At 47.3% G+C, this 16,378-nt stretch overlaps 1 protein-coding gene across 1 annotated transcript in view; it reads right to left on the minus strand.

The window, feature by feature from the left end:
- Rarres1 (retinoic acid receptor responder 1) overlaps positions 1 to 16,378 on the minus strand; it is a 30,282-nt gene that overhangs the window by 4,440 nt on the left and 9,464 nt on the right. The window contains exons 2-4 of the mRNA XM_050147496.1: positions 9,764 to 9,829; positions 4,581 to 4,764; positions 764 to 900 (exon numbers count right to left, since the gene is read on the minus strand). Of these exons, the coding sequence (XP_050003453.1) occupies positions 764 to 900; positions 4,581 to 4,764; positions 9,764 to 9,829 (387 nt within the window). The remainder of the gene's footprint in view (positions 1 to 763; positions 901 to 4,580; positions 4,765 to 9,763; positions 9,830 to 16,378) is intronic.

Consider the following 16,378-nt stretch of genomic DNA (forward strand, 5'->3'; position numbering starts at 1 on the left):
TCCTTCAACACTAACCATTTTCTGATGCTCACATCCAACCCTGAGTGGTATTGCCAGTCCACCTGAGTTCAAACCGCATCCCTGGCTGCCCCTGCGTCTATGCCCCCACCAAGCCTTCCTGTTTCCTCCCTTGTCTCACCACCGTCTGTTCTCAGAACGGAGCCAGCGAGAGCCCGTGAGAACCACATCATGTTGCTCTCCCGACAGGATAAAGATAAGCACTGCCTCCCAGACTTCCAAGGACGGACAGCCTCCACCTCTGCTATAGCATCTCATTTCCTGCACAGACTCCCTGATCAGTCTGAACAACTCCAGAGCCTTGCTGCTCCCTCAGCCATCAGCCATCCTGCTGCCAGGGTTTCTGGTCTCAAATCCCCTTCTCTGGCTCTCAGGGAGGGCCATTAGCTTCTGCTCCAGTGCGACTCTCCTTCCTTTCGTCTCACTTTGACTACATACACTGTCCATCAAGATCCTGTGTCGTCCCCCCCCCCTCGCTTTCTCTTTTCCATAGCCCTTCCTACCCGTGTTTGATACATATCTGCTGGTTTATGATCTCTCCATCTGGGTTCTGTATAGAACTGGGTCTCATTGAAGACAACAAATGTGGTTTTGTTTACCGCTACCTCAATCTGCGAGCCATTGCAGGCACTCAGATGCTTGCTGGATGAATGAAACCTAATGAAAACCCTTGAGTTCCCGCCACTCAGTCAGGAGCCCTGCATCCCTGGGGCTCAGCTGACCCGGCTCGTTTTCAGGTTCTTACCAAGTGCTTTACACTGCTGAGCTGGGTCAGGTAGTAGTGCAGAAACTGGGTTGTCTTCTCCCACATCACATAAGAGCTGCCGAGAAAAGCCAAGTCCCAGATGGGTCTCAGTCGGGGATCAATACGTCCGTGACTATCTGAGAAGGAGAGAAAAGCACATGTGTACTACGGTGGTTTTTAAGGCGAAACCTGGGAAATTTCAGTAATGAAATCAGGGATGTAGTATTAGATCAACTCACAGCAGTGTCTTGAGCCGGACATGAGGTCAAGAGAGAGATTGTGTGCTTTTGGAAGCAATGGGCTAAACATGGGGGTCAGGGGAGGAGCTTGCCATGCAAGATGGAAGACCCAAGTTCAACCCTTGGACTCCATATAAAGGTGGAAGGGGAAAACTGGCCTCACAATACTAGCCTCCACGGGTATGTCCCCCACCCTTCCACCCCCGACAGAAATCAGAATAAGTAAACACTAGAATTTGAGGACGAAAGGCAAAAGCTCGCATGTGGTTGTTCTGCAGAGAGCAAGGAGACATTAGATGTAATGGGTGTACGGGGGGGGGGGGGGGGGGGGGGGGGGGGGGGGGGGGGGGGGGGGGGGCTGGCACCTGACAAGTGTTCGTCAAAGAAAACTTATTGAGAGTAGAGCTGAATGGCCTTGGCTTCCTGCTCCACCATCCTCCTGAAACGCCTTGGCTTCCTGCTCCACCATCCTCCTGAAAGGCCTTGGCTTCCTGCTATACCATCATTCACTGTTGCATGATTCCCCTAAGGGTTTGGTCTCATCTGTCTCTTCTGCCAACAACCAAGCGCCTTCATGCTGAGAACTGAGCACAGCGGTACTCCGCTGACTTCTGGAGCTAACTTCTGTAACCCAGTTGTCGTTCCACCAGAACATGGTAATCATCGGGGAACTGCGACTTGGTTAATGTTAGTAGAGAAGTTTCAGACTTCTGCTGCCTGGCAGAATTATTAGCGCTTTACGAATGAACCTGTAGTGTCTCCTTGGTGTGAGCAGCTTAGCTGGATCATTAGGGTTCCAGAACGTGTAGTGCAGGATTCCAAAGCCACAGTGTCAGGAATACCTCTGCCTTGGTCCTGCTGTCACGGGGTTCTGGCATCCTTTCCCCTTCTTTTCCGTGATTGACACTTTCTTCACGCAGCTCACCAGCACTTACATCTTACTGTGGCTTGAGATTTGGGATCGCCAAATGCATCCCCCTCGAAGATAAACGAGTTGCCCTAACTACTGTCTGTAGTGGGGACACATGACAGGGTCACTGTACTTTAGCAACACAGGGGGTTACTGATGATTTGCAGCTCCTCGGGTCTTTTCCTCTGCTATAGATTGTGTTCATCCGTGTGAGGCTTGTGTACTAACTGAAGAGGAAAAACGATGCGGAGCGAGAATGAGATTGTCTTGCTTATTAATTAAGCTACAAACGTTCAGTGCTCTGGAGTTAACTAGATACTGACTAGAAACTGCTAAGGCTTGAACCGGCTACTTCAAGCCTGCCTCCATAGTTGGACTCAATCTAAAGCCAACGCTTTGGTTTGTTTTTATTTCTAGAAATTTCTAAATTCAATTGATTGCAGACATCTACTGTTACTTGATTTCGGCTACTCAATATATCAAAAGTCATTTCCTATTGGAAACTGGGTAAGTAGATTAAAAGGATAGTAACGATGAACAAAAGTATATTTTTCAACAAATAATATAAATAAGTTGATAATTAGAGGATTAAAGTAGGAATATATTGCATGATTTATTGAATCATAACATTATTTTATAATAAAAGTTCATGTCTTTTAAACAAAATAATATTTTTTTACTTCCTACTGATAATAGGTACTTTCTAAGAATCTAAGGCAACTGCCTCGATATATTACATCTTGCACGCATTTAGGGAAACAGGACTATCGCATTGACACGATGGGACAATGGGTCCACTAACATACAGCTCGCCTTAGAAACCTGAGAGTTTCCAGTAGAAATGTCTCTGGTCTCTTCAGCCTTCACACACTCAGACTACACTCTGGTGTATTTGTCTAGGAAGCCAAACCTTTTGGATCCTCAGCTACTTTTGCACATATGAACACCCAGGACCATTCAGTGTCGGCTGAACTTGCAGTCAGAGCAGAACTCAGATTCTGTTGATGAAAACTGCCCTCCCCTATGACTGAATTATGTATGCGTTTGTGGGTGTGCAGACATGTATGTATCTGTCTGTATATGCACATGAGTGTTCTGGTGCATGCATGGAAGCCAGAAGGGGTGTCAAGTCCCTTGGAGCTAGACTAGGCAGGTGTTTGTGGAATACCTGGCCTCCTACACAGGTGATAGGACCCAAACGCTATTCCTCACGATGGTGCAGCGAATTCTCTTCTCTGCCTTTCCAGCCCCAAGACTTCTTTGGGGGGGGGGGCGCGTTTATAGTAGCCAAATCTAGGTAGTCTATTGAATGGCCCCTATAAGTACGTAAGACTTCGTAAGTGAACAGGATCCAGTTGAATGGTTTTATTGAAAAGTGTTCCAAATCTGACGATACTGTGGCAAATGTTCCCGGAAGAAGTCCTATCCAAAGTCAGTAGCTTAGAGCCTGTACCGTTCTTGCAGAAGACCCACGCGGAGCAGCCCCCATCCACCTGCAACTCCGCCTCTGGGCATCTGATGCCTTCTCTACTCCATGGGCACGTGCTCTTACATGTGCATATGCACATGCACACACACATACACACACACACACACGAACACACATCACACAGTTAAAAATAAATCTTTTTTTAAGGAGCAAATGAGCCCTATTTCCCAAACTAAAGGGGAAACATGATCGCCATGAAGCTATTTATTTTTAAATATTAGTCACTAGATCACCTATCCCAAGCAGCATGAGTATCCTCAACAATATTCTGAATTCTCATAGTTGTTTGGCTCAAGATTTGATCTTTGTTGTCAGTGAAGGCTGAGGTGTGAATCACTCAGGCCCGGGATATTAGAAGTGCAAGCATTTAGTCAGTGTCAGTAAGTGGGGGCAGATGCAGTGACAGACGGAGCCTGAGCTCTCAGGTGTGGATGAGGAACGGAGGGGTCTCTGGGAAAATGAGAGCGTGTGGGAAGGAGAGCGCCAGGGCGGCCAGATGTCAAGCTCGTGCCCAAGCGCAAGTCCAGAGCTGACTTCTGTGGTTCAGGGAAATTGGATTTGCCAGTAAGTGCTGAAGGCCCTACTGCGCCCACACACTTTGCTGAGTGCCAAGACAAATGAGCTGTGCTCCACTCCAGCTGAGTCACCGCAGAGGGCAGGGCACGTCTCTGGGAGACGGCTCCACTGCCCATTAGCCACTGACCTGAAATGAGATAAACACAGCCCCGATGCAGCAACCCAGAACGGCCCAGACAGTCACTCGGCCAGCCCTGGGGCAGGGGGGCTGAGCAAAAATGTGGAGTATTTTGTCAGCTAAACCTCCTAAGGCTATCAAGGAGACTCTAGAAGTATCACCTCAGGGTCTAGACTCCCCTGCAGTCTGCGCTTGAATCTCTGTGATCTTTTTCGTTTTCAAAGCCTTCTGTCTTTTATTCATAGAGTCAGTTCTTGGGTTCTCATTCTGGGATATAAAATGGTCAGCCAAAGGGACTCATTGGTATATTGTAGAGATGAACAGAAAATGATACCTGTGAACTTGGTTTAAATAATGAGACACATCCCAATCCATAGCTGAACTTTAGCATCTCTCCAGACATGCAAATGTAAATAACCATCCCTTTTAAGGTTTAGCAATTATATATACTCCTGACTATAGGACCCCCAGCTACTGATTCATACCAGGGATGCGGTCGACATCCAGAGGAGTCTTCAGTTGCTTCACTTGCTTGTAAAGCAGATAATCTCTTTCCTGCCTCTTCATTTTCTCATTGAGCCCCGTGCAGGAGACATTAATGGCTGGTCTGGGTTTTTGATTCTTGAAAAACACCTTCGCAAAACATTTGCCCAGACGTTCCTCACCTTCCTGAAATAAAAAGTTTCAGAGTTACCAAAGAAGGCTCCTTATCAACTGTGCCCAGTGCAGCTCACACAAACACATGGGCTGAGCATCCATCGAGTGTGGCAGGCTGGCAGCAGCAGGAGGAGCCTCACTTTGTCGAAGGTAAGTTTTGTGTTCATGGATTGAGGTTAGCATGAACTGGAAGCTGGCCGAAAGCCAGAATCCCCGGGACACAGACTTCCGGACAGACCCCTGGGTGGCTGGATTGTGTTAATCAGTCCTCCTGTTGTGGGTAGCTATGAGCCTGGATTACAGAAGTGGAGGAAGGGTGCGCTGGGGAGGCCACAGCGTCATCACTCGCTGCTTTCTGACTGTGGGTGCAGTGTGACTCCCCAGTGTGATGGACTGTGCTCTGGACCTGCAATGGAGACACATCTTGTTTCTCACATCAATCTTGTCGGGATTTTCTCACAGCAACAGAAAGGCGGTCCCTCAACCTTGCTGCCATTTCAACTTTTTACCTTCTGATTTTGCTTTTACATAAGGATGCTGGAAATCTTACAAAGAACCCTGTTGGGCCCACCTTGGCTCACCTCTCTAGGATACTGGCTGCTTTGCTCTATCTGGAACTAACACAGTGGTACTTGGGTATTACGCTTACTAACTTGAGTCAGAAGACGAAGCGGGTTCCTATTGACGAAAATACCAGCACGTACGTGCATGAGTTAGCTCCTTCCCTAAATGCCAAAATGCTAACATCTAAAAAGGAACCCACTCCACATCTTCAGTTCACATGACTTGAACTGGTGCCTGTCTGAGCTCAGCTACTAACCCAGGCTATAAGAATTCTGCCTCTCTATTCTGAGGTCTCTACAAAATTAAACCCACCAATCACCCAGACTGGACACATTCAGATGCTTGCACTCAGACCGAGGATTCTGTGACCACCTTCACTTATGTCAAATCCAAAGACTTCGGGTGTGTATGCTCTTGGGTAGTGGTTTTTCCCCATCCTGGTCAAGGTTCTTTAGCTTGGCCATTAGATCCCCATTTCTATCCCCAGAAAAGCGCACACGCTTACAACCATCAGAATTAGGCTTGAAACGAAGAGTTCACAGTGACTAGCCCGCTAGCCATGGGTGCCCAGTCAGGGCGTGCTGATGTGACCGGTGGAACGGTTGAAGCAATAACCTTCATTTCTCTTTAGTGATTTCAATGGCATCCTGGTGTTGAGGCAAGAACCAGAAACAAACTCAAAAGGTCCCCAGTGAAGGGAAGGAAATTATAATCAAAGTTGGGTCTTCAAAATAAGCCCGTTTCTAGAACTAGCTTTTTTTTTTTTTTAAACAAACAGTCAGGCGGTGGTGGCGCACGCCTTTAATCCCAGCACTTGGGAGGCAGAGGCAGGCGGGTCTCTGTGAGTTTGAGGCCAGCCTGGTCTACAAGAGCTAGTTCCGGGACAGGAACCAAAACAAACAAACAAACAAACAACAACAACAACAACAAAAAACTACGGAGAAACCCTGTCTCGAAAAATCAAAAAACAAACAAACAAAAAACCTGAAACAAGCGTTCCATTGGGCAGCTTTCCTCTGGGAGTGTCTGTTCTGGATGGGAGGAGGGCTTGGTACCATAACTGACGTGCTTAGGAGTGGTGCCGCATAGAAAAACTGGAAGACTCTTTAGGCTCCCATCAGGGAAGCCCCTGCTCCTTTGAGGACAGCCATCCCCGGGGTAGAGGATGTCCCCTCTGTGTACCTCCCATCAGACAGTTCTGTGGAAACAGTGCCACTAAGATGAAAGTCCGACCTTCGCTCCAGTTGGCTAGCTGCACTCCGAGAGTGCTATTCCATCAAATCCACGGGAGCATGTTGTCGGTCAGAAAAAAAAACAGTCATCGTTAGCGTTTAGCGGCAATGATTTCAGTTTGCAAAACTAAAAATTAAAGGCACCTCCCTAATCCTTCCAGAAAAATCAACTCTACAGTTAATACGCAAAGTCAGTGTTATCGCGCGAGAACTTGCTTCTGATCCCGGCGAGCTTTCCTCCAGAGGCACTGGGTCAGGGGTGCCATGCCTTCTCTGAAACTCTGCCTCCCACGCTCTGATGTGGGGCACAATGGCCTGCAGTTCCAGGCTTCTTAGGCCCAGCCCACCACTACTGACAATCAGGGCTGGCCTCTCCACACAGATTCTGGTTGCTGCCTCTCAGTCTGACTCCACGCAGGGACGATCATCTGCTTCTAATTTCCACATAGGGTTTCTGCTTTCTCCTGAAAATGGGGTAAGGCAAACTAGCAAATCGTGGGCTGCTGGTGGGGATTGCAGGGAGGCAGAGAGAGCCTGTAGCGCGCAGGTGCAGAGAGAGCCTGTAGTGCGCAGGTGCAAAGAGAGCCTGTAATACGCAGGTCACCGCTCCGTGTTTGTTTGTTTGGTTTGGTTTGGTTTGGGTTTTCGAGACAGGGTTTCTCTGTAACTTTGGAGCCTGTCCTGGAAATAGCTCTTGTAGACCAGGATGGCCTTGAACTCACAGAGAGCCACCTACCTCTGCCTCCCAAGTGCTGGGATTAAAAGCGTGTGCAGCCACCACCCGGCTTCACCGCTCCATGTTTTATGCAATGCCATGTATAAGTGATTCTCTAACCTGATACCGAACTGGCCCTGTGCTGTGCCAGCCTACCAACTAGAAATGTCACCAGCTGACGGGATAAAGAACACACTGGCATTTCATAGTTAGTCATTCTAAGAACTATGAAGTGCAAGGAGGGACACCCAAGGGAGCCGTGACATTCTCTCCCAGGGCCGGACGGAAGTGGGGAAATGACAGGACGGTTTTTAAATGCAGACATATGAAACCAGCAATTGTTGAAGCCCTTAAGGAAAGACGAGAAAAGGGGTCCCCGAGTCCCCGAGCATGGTCCGGGAATTCTAAACCGCTGCCACGGAGCTCTGCAGCCTGACCTCTGTGACCTACACCGTGGATCAGGACAGATGAGTGCTCAGCCAGAACTCCTCTAATTTGCATGGCCTTTTTTACGTGTTAGAGATCGTACAACTGGAAATTACGTGCAGAGTGACTTCACAGTGTACCCAGAACAGTCCACCAGCCAGTCTGACTGTCTGCCTTTACCTGGCAGGGATTACACAGCAAAAAATGGTCCTCAAATGCTATCTCCCAGAAGAAATGGGTCATTTAGAGAAATTTTTAAGTGTTGCGCATAAGAAACATCCCTGCAATTCATTGGTCAGGGAGGCCCAGGAGAAGGGAGGATACTCAAAGCATTGTAACTAAATTTTCGAGCTTAATTCTGAGGACTTCAACCATGGTGGCAGGACACCAGGAAATCCATCTCAGACCAACCAGGAAGCTCTCCCTGCTGGCCGGGTTTCATAATTCTGGAATGTGCTCCGCAAGCTGCTGGAGAAAGAGAACGCGGGCCCCGGCAAGCCGCAACACTGACCTGCCTACAACGCTGTACCCAGGAGTGTGACAGGGACCGATGCTTATGGAGGTGACCATTCAGTTTCTGCTAAAAGGTGAGTCCGCTCCTCAGGAGCGATTTCATGTCTGGTGCTGTAAGCCTTGTCAAAAGCCCATGGCTCGGGAACCCATATGCCCCAGGGGTGTTATTTTGATCAACGATCGATCATGTTGTCCACTTCCTTCTTAATTATTTATGTTTATACCCTTAGATTTGTGTTGTTTTCCACCTTGGGCAGGGAAGCTTCTTTTTGCAGGGAGTAGCAGTTAATTCTGAGTCTCATGAGTCTCAGCCATCCATGAGTAGAGGGGACATCTATGTCACCCTCCCCATCCAAGTCTCAGGGAACCTCAAAGAAGAGTGCCCAGAGGGTGAAAACCTACGGAAAGGTCTCCGTGCTAGAGAGATGGGGCCATGTTGAGAGCACTGGCTGCTCTTCCAGAGGACCCAGATTTGATTCTCGGCACCCACACGACACAAGTGTCTGTAACACCAGTTTAAGGGGAGTCCAGCGTCTTCTAGCCTCCAAGGGCACCAGGCACGCACACGGTACACAGACATGCATGACAGCAAAACATCCATATACATAAAACGATTGTTAAAGGCTGTCTTCCATGACAGGGCTGATGCACGCATCCACTGAGCTCTCAGCAAATGTGGGAACCTCACAGGGTCAAGCCAATCAAAATTCTCACATGGACTGGGGTGGGCCTGCTGAGGTCCCACCCCTAGGTGAGGAGTTATGGTCAGTTGGTGGCTGTTGGAGGAGGGAGACTCACTTTTTTTTTTTTGGTAACATGGCCACTGGTAGGTTAGCCATGCCCCAGTGGATGGCCCCATACATATCTGTATGTGGTCAGTGCTAATTAGTAATATATATATATATATATATATATATATATATATATATATAATAATGGATATGAAGTTAGGAGGAAGATAGGTTGGTGGGTGTTGAGGAAATTTGAAGCACGATTAACAAAAATTAAGAGACAGAAATTGGGGTTCAACTTGAAGGCCAGAAAAGCAAAACTGCCAGTCACTGGTTCTTACCCTGACCTCAGTCTGAACTGGCAATGTTGCCTCCAGTAAACCTCAGAATGACACTGACGTTTGGGCGAGCTTTATTTATTAAAATACAAATGAGATGCCAATGTGGGAATTAGAGAAAGGCACTAGCGGGTGAATAAGCTCAAGATACATTGTGTGTATGTATGGAACTTGCAAATAATAAATTAAAATATTGTAAGTGAAGACCGAACATATTGACTTAAGAAAAAAGCTCACCATAACAGTAAAAGTAATTCACCAGTGGAGTCTCTGCAACCTTCCTGCCTTACACGCAGGCTAGATTCCAGTTAGTGCCGTCCGCTGTCTTCTCGGAGCATGCTCAGTAAACATTTCCCTTCTGTCCTGAAGAGTAAGTTACTGCCTTCCAGTCCTCTCCCACTACTGTGGTGGGTACCCAGTCTCACGTTTTTCATTAAAGAATGTATTTACAGATGCGGCCAATGGGTTACATCACTAATTAGGGCAACTTACCTCCTCCAGGTTGTAGCGCTCTGTGCTAAACACCAGGTTCACTTCGCATCCCTCTTGAGGGTCGACCTGAAATGCAGAAACAGAATCTTAGCATGGTGGGATCATCACGGCTATTTTTCTATCTGGGACTTATTCATTTTTTAAAAAAAAATATTTATTTATTTATTATGTATACAATATTTTGTCTGCGTATATGCCTGCATGTCAGAAGAGGGCGCCAGACCTTATTACAGATGGTTGTGAGCCACCACGTGGTTGCTGGGAATTGAACTCAGGACCTTTGGAAGAGCAGGCAATGCTCTTAACTGCTGAGCCATCTCTCCAGCCCCCAAGAATTTATTCTTGTTGGGTTACAGGGGTGCACACTTTTAATCCCAGCACTCAGGAGCAGAGGCAGGTGGATCTCTGTGAGTTTAGACCAGGACTACATAGGAAGATTCTGTTTCAAATAAAATAAAACAAGCCATGTTCTTGGGACCGAGAGATGACTCGTAGTTAAGAGAGATTTCTCCTCTTTCAGGGGACCCAGGTTCAATTCCCAGCATCTGCATTGTGACTCACCACTGCCTGTTATTCCAGTAAAGGGGGTCCAGTGCCCTCTACTGGCCTCCAAGGGCATCAGACATGCATATAGTGCACATACACACATGTAGGTAAAGCACTCATATGCACAAGAATTTTAAAACTATTACCAGCATCATGTTCTTGGGGCACTGAGGCAAGTCAGTGGATCTGCTGTGACTAGGCCTCAGGGACACTGGAGAGTCTTCCAGACTTGGACTGCTCTGCTTATGGTTTTACCCAATCACAGAGACAAAGCTGGGAAAGGGATATGGAAAACCCAGAGTGGATGTTGGCTTTTAGAGCAGTCATTCAGTGAGAAACAGGCGTGAGGACAGGCAGGAGGTACTTAGGCAGGAAGTACATCAGGTTGTACGATTACCTCTGATTGGACAAAGGCAGGAAGTACATAGCCCAGTAGGTTTTGCCTGTAGGTTTTGCCTAATGTAATTTGGAGTCATACTCTGGGAATGCTAGTGTGGATCTGGTCAGTATCCATAGTCTTGGCCAGGATTTAAAAAGCTTGCTTTAAATCTGGCTCAAAAACTGTGGTAGTGGCCTTATTCTTACCTAGTTGGATTAACAGCAGCAAGCACTTATACCCACTAAGCCTTCTCACCAACTCCTAAACTACCTCCTGAGCTAGACAAAATGTGAAACAAAGGGTTGGAGGTGGCGCCTCAGGGGGCATGGTCAGAGCCCACAGTAGGCAATGCTCCTTAACCACAGGCTCTAGGCCTTTAATGGCTTGCTGCCCTGGCTCTGAGTCCCTGCCTTCCACATGTGACCTTAAGGACCTGGCCATGGGCCTGGCATGTTCCCTGGGGTGCTGTAGTTTCTGAGTGCAGTTGTATCTGTGGGAGCCAGAACTTCCCTCAGGTTTCCAGATGAGAAAGGGGTGTCAGACATGGAGGGCGAGCCCCTTACAAGAAGAGGAGGCAGAAGGAGCCAAATCAGATAGGAAGCATCTGAAGTGCGCAGGAGGACTTAGCAGAGGTGGTCGAAGTGTGGAAGTGGACAGGGTCCTCCAAGGATGACACAGAGAAAGAGAAGAGGCAACAGAAGCATCAGCCTTCACGGCAGTAACAAATGGCGGCTCCTGATTTGCCAGACGGAAGCCCTCTTGAGGGGCTTCCTTATTCTTAAAAAATTCTGCACATTTAATTTATTTCTGTTGTGGTTTGCTTGAGACGGGGTCTCCCTTGCAGCCTTGACTAGTCTGGAACTCACCATTTAAAACTCACAGGGATTCATCTGTCTCTACCTTGAAGCGCCCTAACTAAGGGTAATAGGGGATTTAAGGTCATATTTATATTGCCAGATTGTTGGAAACATATGAAGCCAGGTGAGGTCGATAGACTATTTTTAGACAGGATGGGGGAAGTGACAACCTGACCAGGCTCATCAAGGCTCTGAATGTCACACCTAACCCATTGTGCTCCACGAGGAAGAAGAGAGACGACACTTAAGGGCTCCACATAAGCGGGTCACTAGTTGACAAGGACACAGGAGCCTTGTTTCTTCTGGAAGCTTCGGGCAGAGGCAGAAGTGGGGTTTATGAGCATGAAAATGACAAGCATTTGTTGCCAAGTTACAATTAGAAATTTCTCCAATCAGGAGTCAAAGACTAGGGACTTTCCTTGTGTGTTCTGTCATTATCAACCAACACAGAATGTGAGTCCAGCCAATCAGATTCATTTGTTCTTTCTGTTGTTCGGAGTAGCCATAATGTCTCAGAGAACTAAGGGGCATAACAGACTGTTTCTATTGTCTACGGAGGAGGTTAGTCAGTCACTGGGAAGTTTCCACCTCCCCCAGGACTTGGAAACCTACACTTTACTTCACCCTACAGATAAAAATGGGGTCTGAAGTCAAAATGGCAGTTACTGAGGACTGGGTGCTTTTGCTTGATCTCTTCAGAAGCTGAGCCAGTCCCTCTCTGAAATGTTTCTTTCTTTGTTTGACTCTTCTCATTTTAACTATGCACCCGTGAAAGCTTCTACTTTTCATCTCAAATAGGATTTTAGTACTTTATCGTGTATCAAGGCTCTTACTCTTATCTAATCTCCCCAAAGCCTCCCCGTCTTCCTTACCCCGAGTCACAAGCTGCTTTGCTGGCCCGTGTGAGATAAGCCCCACAAGGCCAGGCCACCTTCATCTTGAGAGATTGGACTCTCACTGTCCTTGATTGGCAGCCCGTGCTCTTCAGTAGCCCAGAGGGTCTGCCTTACCCCAAACCCTGTGCTAGGTGAGGGAAAAGCAGACAAAAACAATACCATTGTCTGCCCTCGGGAAGTCTAGAGCATTAAGGACTCATATGTGCCACTGTAGACACAATTATCTGATTTAAGTTGACTTAAGGGCTTTGGAAGGCTAGGATCCAATCTAGGGATCTGGAGGTGACACTTGAGTTCAACTCTGAAGACAGACGAGGAACTGGAGGGAGTGGGTGAGGGAGGAGAAGGTTAAAGGGCCTGAGGAGAACTGGAGGACAGAAAGGCTAGCGTCAGTGCCTGAAGCAGCTGACCAGGTGGGTGAGGGCTGCCCTGCAGGTTACAGTGCACATGACTTGGGGTGGGGGCTTTAAGAATGCCCTTGGCGGGAGAGCAGAGATGGATACCCACAGCGAGAAGGGAGGATGGGACAGAATGCCGAGAGTGAAGGGTGCTTCCTGAGGGGACAGGAGGGACTTGAGCCAAGGCAGGAATCACAAATGTGGACAGAAATGCATGCTGGGTTGATACAAGCCCCATCAGAAGGTACAAAAACGGGGCTGGAGAGATGGCCCAGCGATTAAGAGCACTGGTTGCTCTTACAGAGGGCCCAAGGCAGTTTCTTTATTAACCAATGAAATCAACACAAAACAGAAGACCCTCCCACATCACAAAGTGACTTGGCACAGGTGCCCCACCCAGAGCTTAAGGTCTACATTTTTATTAGTTTTCTCATTGTTAGAGTGCCTAGAACCAGGACTTTGGGAAACACAATGCAAGGTTTTGAACTTAGGCCCCTCTTGGTCGACTGACCCCTCCCCCGCCCACCACACAGTCTCTCTGCCTCTTACATAAGAGGCTTCTACATCTGTGATATAAAAAAGTGAGAACATTTCATTGATTTTGAAAGAGCAGAATCCAATACCGTGCAGAAGCGAGCCAGCCCCAGCTTTCCCATCACGGGGAGTAGACTGCAGGGACAATCTGAGTGTCTAACGCCCAGCCTCCCGTGCCACCCAAAATGACCATCTGCAGAACAGATGAGGATGCTGTACCACTTTCTTAGGCACAGCCAGAGGGAGAGTGCCTCGTTCCCACACTTTCCAGAATAACGTTCTTTGCTAAGAAAAGGCAGACAAAGCAAGTGGCCATGTGACTACAACACAAAGGAATTAGCAGGGGCTCTTTGTAGTTCTGTGAGAAAGGGGAGTGGATGTGCTACAGCCTAGGACATAATGCCTTACCATCTGGACCATTAGTGCCATAGAGTTTATATTGAATCTGGGCTTTGTGCACTTGGTTTGTAGAGCCCTTAGTTCCTGCTCCCCGGTGGCCATTAGAAGAGCTGTATCTGCTCTTTTTGGCTGTACTGTCCTGGCTTCTGGGAATTAATCAGTGCCTTGACTTTGTTGGGCTTGACTTGCAGTCCTTTGGGAGGGTTGGGGGCTACTTTCAAAATTCTGTTTGAGAAAACACGCAATGAGGTGCCTTCAAAGAGCACCCTACACCTATCTTTTTTTTTTTTTTTGGTAAGCAAAAGCTCCTCAGATCCTTATCAAATCAATACCATGTGTTCATTTAGTGCTTATGTATAAAGCATCTTGTAAGCCATTGGGAGGGAATGAATTTATGTCTGTACCTATTACAATCAACCAGATCTATCTATCTATCTATCTATCTATCTATCTATCTATCTATCTATCTATCTATCTATCTATCATCTACGTATCTATCTCTATCTATCATCTATCCATCTACTATCTATCTACTATCTATCTCTATCTATCTATCTCTATCTATCTATCTATCATCTATCTATCTACTATCTATCTATCTATCTATCTATCTATCTATCATCTATCTACTACCTATTATCTATCTGTCATCTATCTATCCATCATCTATCTATATATGTCACCCATCCGTCTATATATATCTGCCACTCTCATTCTGTGCTTCTCCTGACTTCCCATAGATCCTGTGTAGAAACTTATATCACAAAGCCTTGAAGTAGATATTTCACTATTGCCATTTTATAAATGAAGAAACAGGCAACTTGTCCCAGAACGAAGAACTGCCCTGTCAAGAGCTGTCAGTTGTAACATATGACCTATCCTCAGAGCCCATCCTCCCAAGACTGCGAACACAGAGGCTGCAAAAGCAGGTGTCAGCAGCCCCTTTCAAGAAAAGGATGCCTGCAAGCCTGCTGCTGGTGTGTGCGCGAGGGAGCGGTGGAATGAATCCTTGGCCTGAGGTGGACTTTGTACGGTATCTGCAAGCCAGATCCTGTAGATAAGAACCTTTCTCTGGGAGACACTGGCCAAGGAGGACCTCTGTACTGATTTGCTAAGGTTTCATAGTAAAGGATCACAAACTGAGTGTCTCTAAACAACACGTAGTTGGTAGTAGGCGGAATCCACTGCTGCCTCTTCCTGGCTCCAGGCGGTGGGTCCCATTCCCTGACATCCCTGACTTGCAGCTGCATCGCTCCAGCCTCTGCCTCTGCCTTTAAATGGTGATCTCTCCTCCTCTGTCTGTCCCTTCTCATGGCCCTTTTAAAAGGACAGCAGTCACTGGATTTAAGGCTCAGGTTAATACAGTAGGACCTCATTGTCCCTCAATTTCATCTTCCGGAACCCTCTTTACAGTAAGGGAGCATTAACCAGCTGGAAGAAGACTTGAACAGACCCCTTTGGAAGGATATGATACAATCCCTAACAGTTCGGATGTAAGGATGCCCTGGAACTGTAGGAACCTTGAAGAGAGACCCTTTTGGATACATTGTGAATGGAAGCAAACTCAGGGTAGGTGTGGAAAGTGTCAGAAAAGATATGGAACAAGACAAGCAAGAGACAGAAAAACTGCTCCAGACAGGCAGAGTGTGAGCCAGTACACAGGAGCGGCCCGGATCTAGCGCTGGCACATCAACATGGGGTAGACTTGGGGTTAAGGTCACAGTGCTGGGCAGGGGCCAGGTTAGAGGAGGTCTCCTACACGGACTTTATCCTGGTATTGTAGTTGCTCACCAGAATGCACTAAAGGGGCTTGCTAAAACACCGTGTGCTGGGCCCACCCACCAAGTATTAATTCAGGCAGTCTGGGGCGTGGTCTGAGAACTTGTTTTTTAACCAATTCCAGCTGCTATCAATGCTGCTGGTCCTGGGACCACACTTTGAGAAGTTCTTTCTCACTGCTGCGTGGAACCATAGAAGTTCTGAGGGATAAAAAGTGACAAGTAGCTCCTTCAGTAGTGAAGCTAAGGCATCAGCGGGGTCAGCGATATAGAGGACTTATTTCAAACTGTGGTCAGTGTAAGCTCCCAGAGTCTCCGGAGAATCAAACTATGATGCTTCAGAAATCCAGGTGGCAAGGCCACCCTCTGCTTCAGCAGCAACTGATGGGCTATAAATCTAGTGTGGGCTATTTTCCAAGAAGGGATATTTGCAAGTGGCAGTCTGAAATGAAATTATTTTTTTAAAAGAAAATTTACTTCTTGCTTCCTGTTACATGGGTAAGTACCTTGCTTTAATGGAACGAGGTACTTACCCACGTAACGATGTGTAGCTGTGTGTAGATGTCTTAGTTACTTTTTTATTGCTATGACAAAGCGCCATGACCAAGGCAATTTATAAAGGAAAGTACTTAATTTCCGGCTCCTGGTTCCAGAGGGTTAGCGTCCATGGCCGCTGTGCTGGGAGGCCTTGCAGTGGGCAGGCAGGGTTGAAGGCATGGGGTGCTAACACAAGGGCTTCGGCTTGATGCACAAGCAGAGAGAGCTAACTGGGAATGTGATGGCCCTTCTTCAGGTGAGAGAAACCCTTGAGAATCTTAGGGTTCAAAG

The sequence above is a fragment of the Alexandromys fortis genome, unplaced genomic scaffold, assembly GCF_014885135.2.
Source record: "Alexandromys fortis isolate MF-2015 unplaced genomic scaffold, M_Fortis_MF-2015_v1.1 scaffold_53, whole genome shotgun sequence".
Taxonomy (NCBI): Eukaryota; Metazoa; Chordata; class Mammalia; order Rodentia; family Cricetidae; genus Alexandromys; species Alexandromys fortis.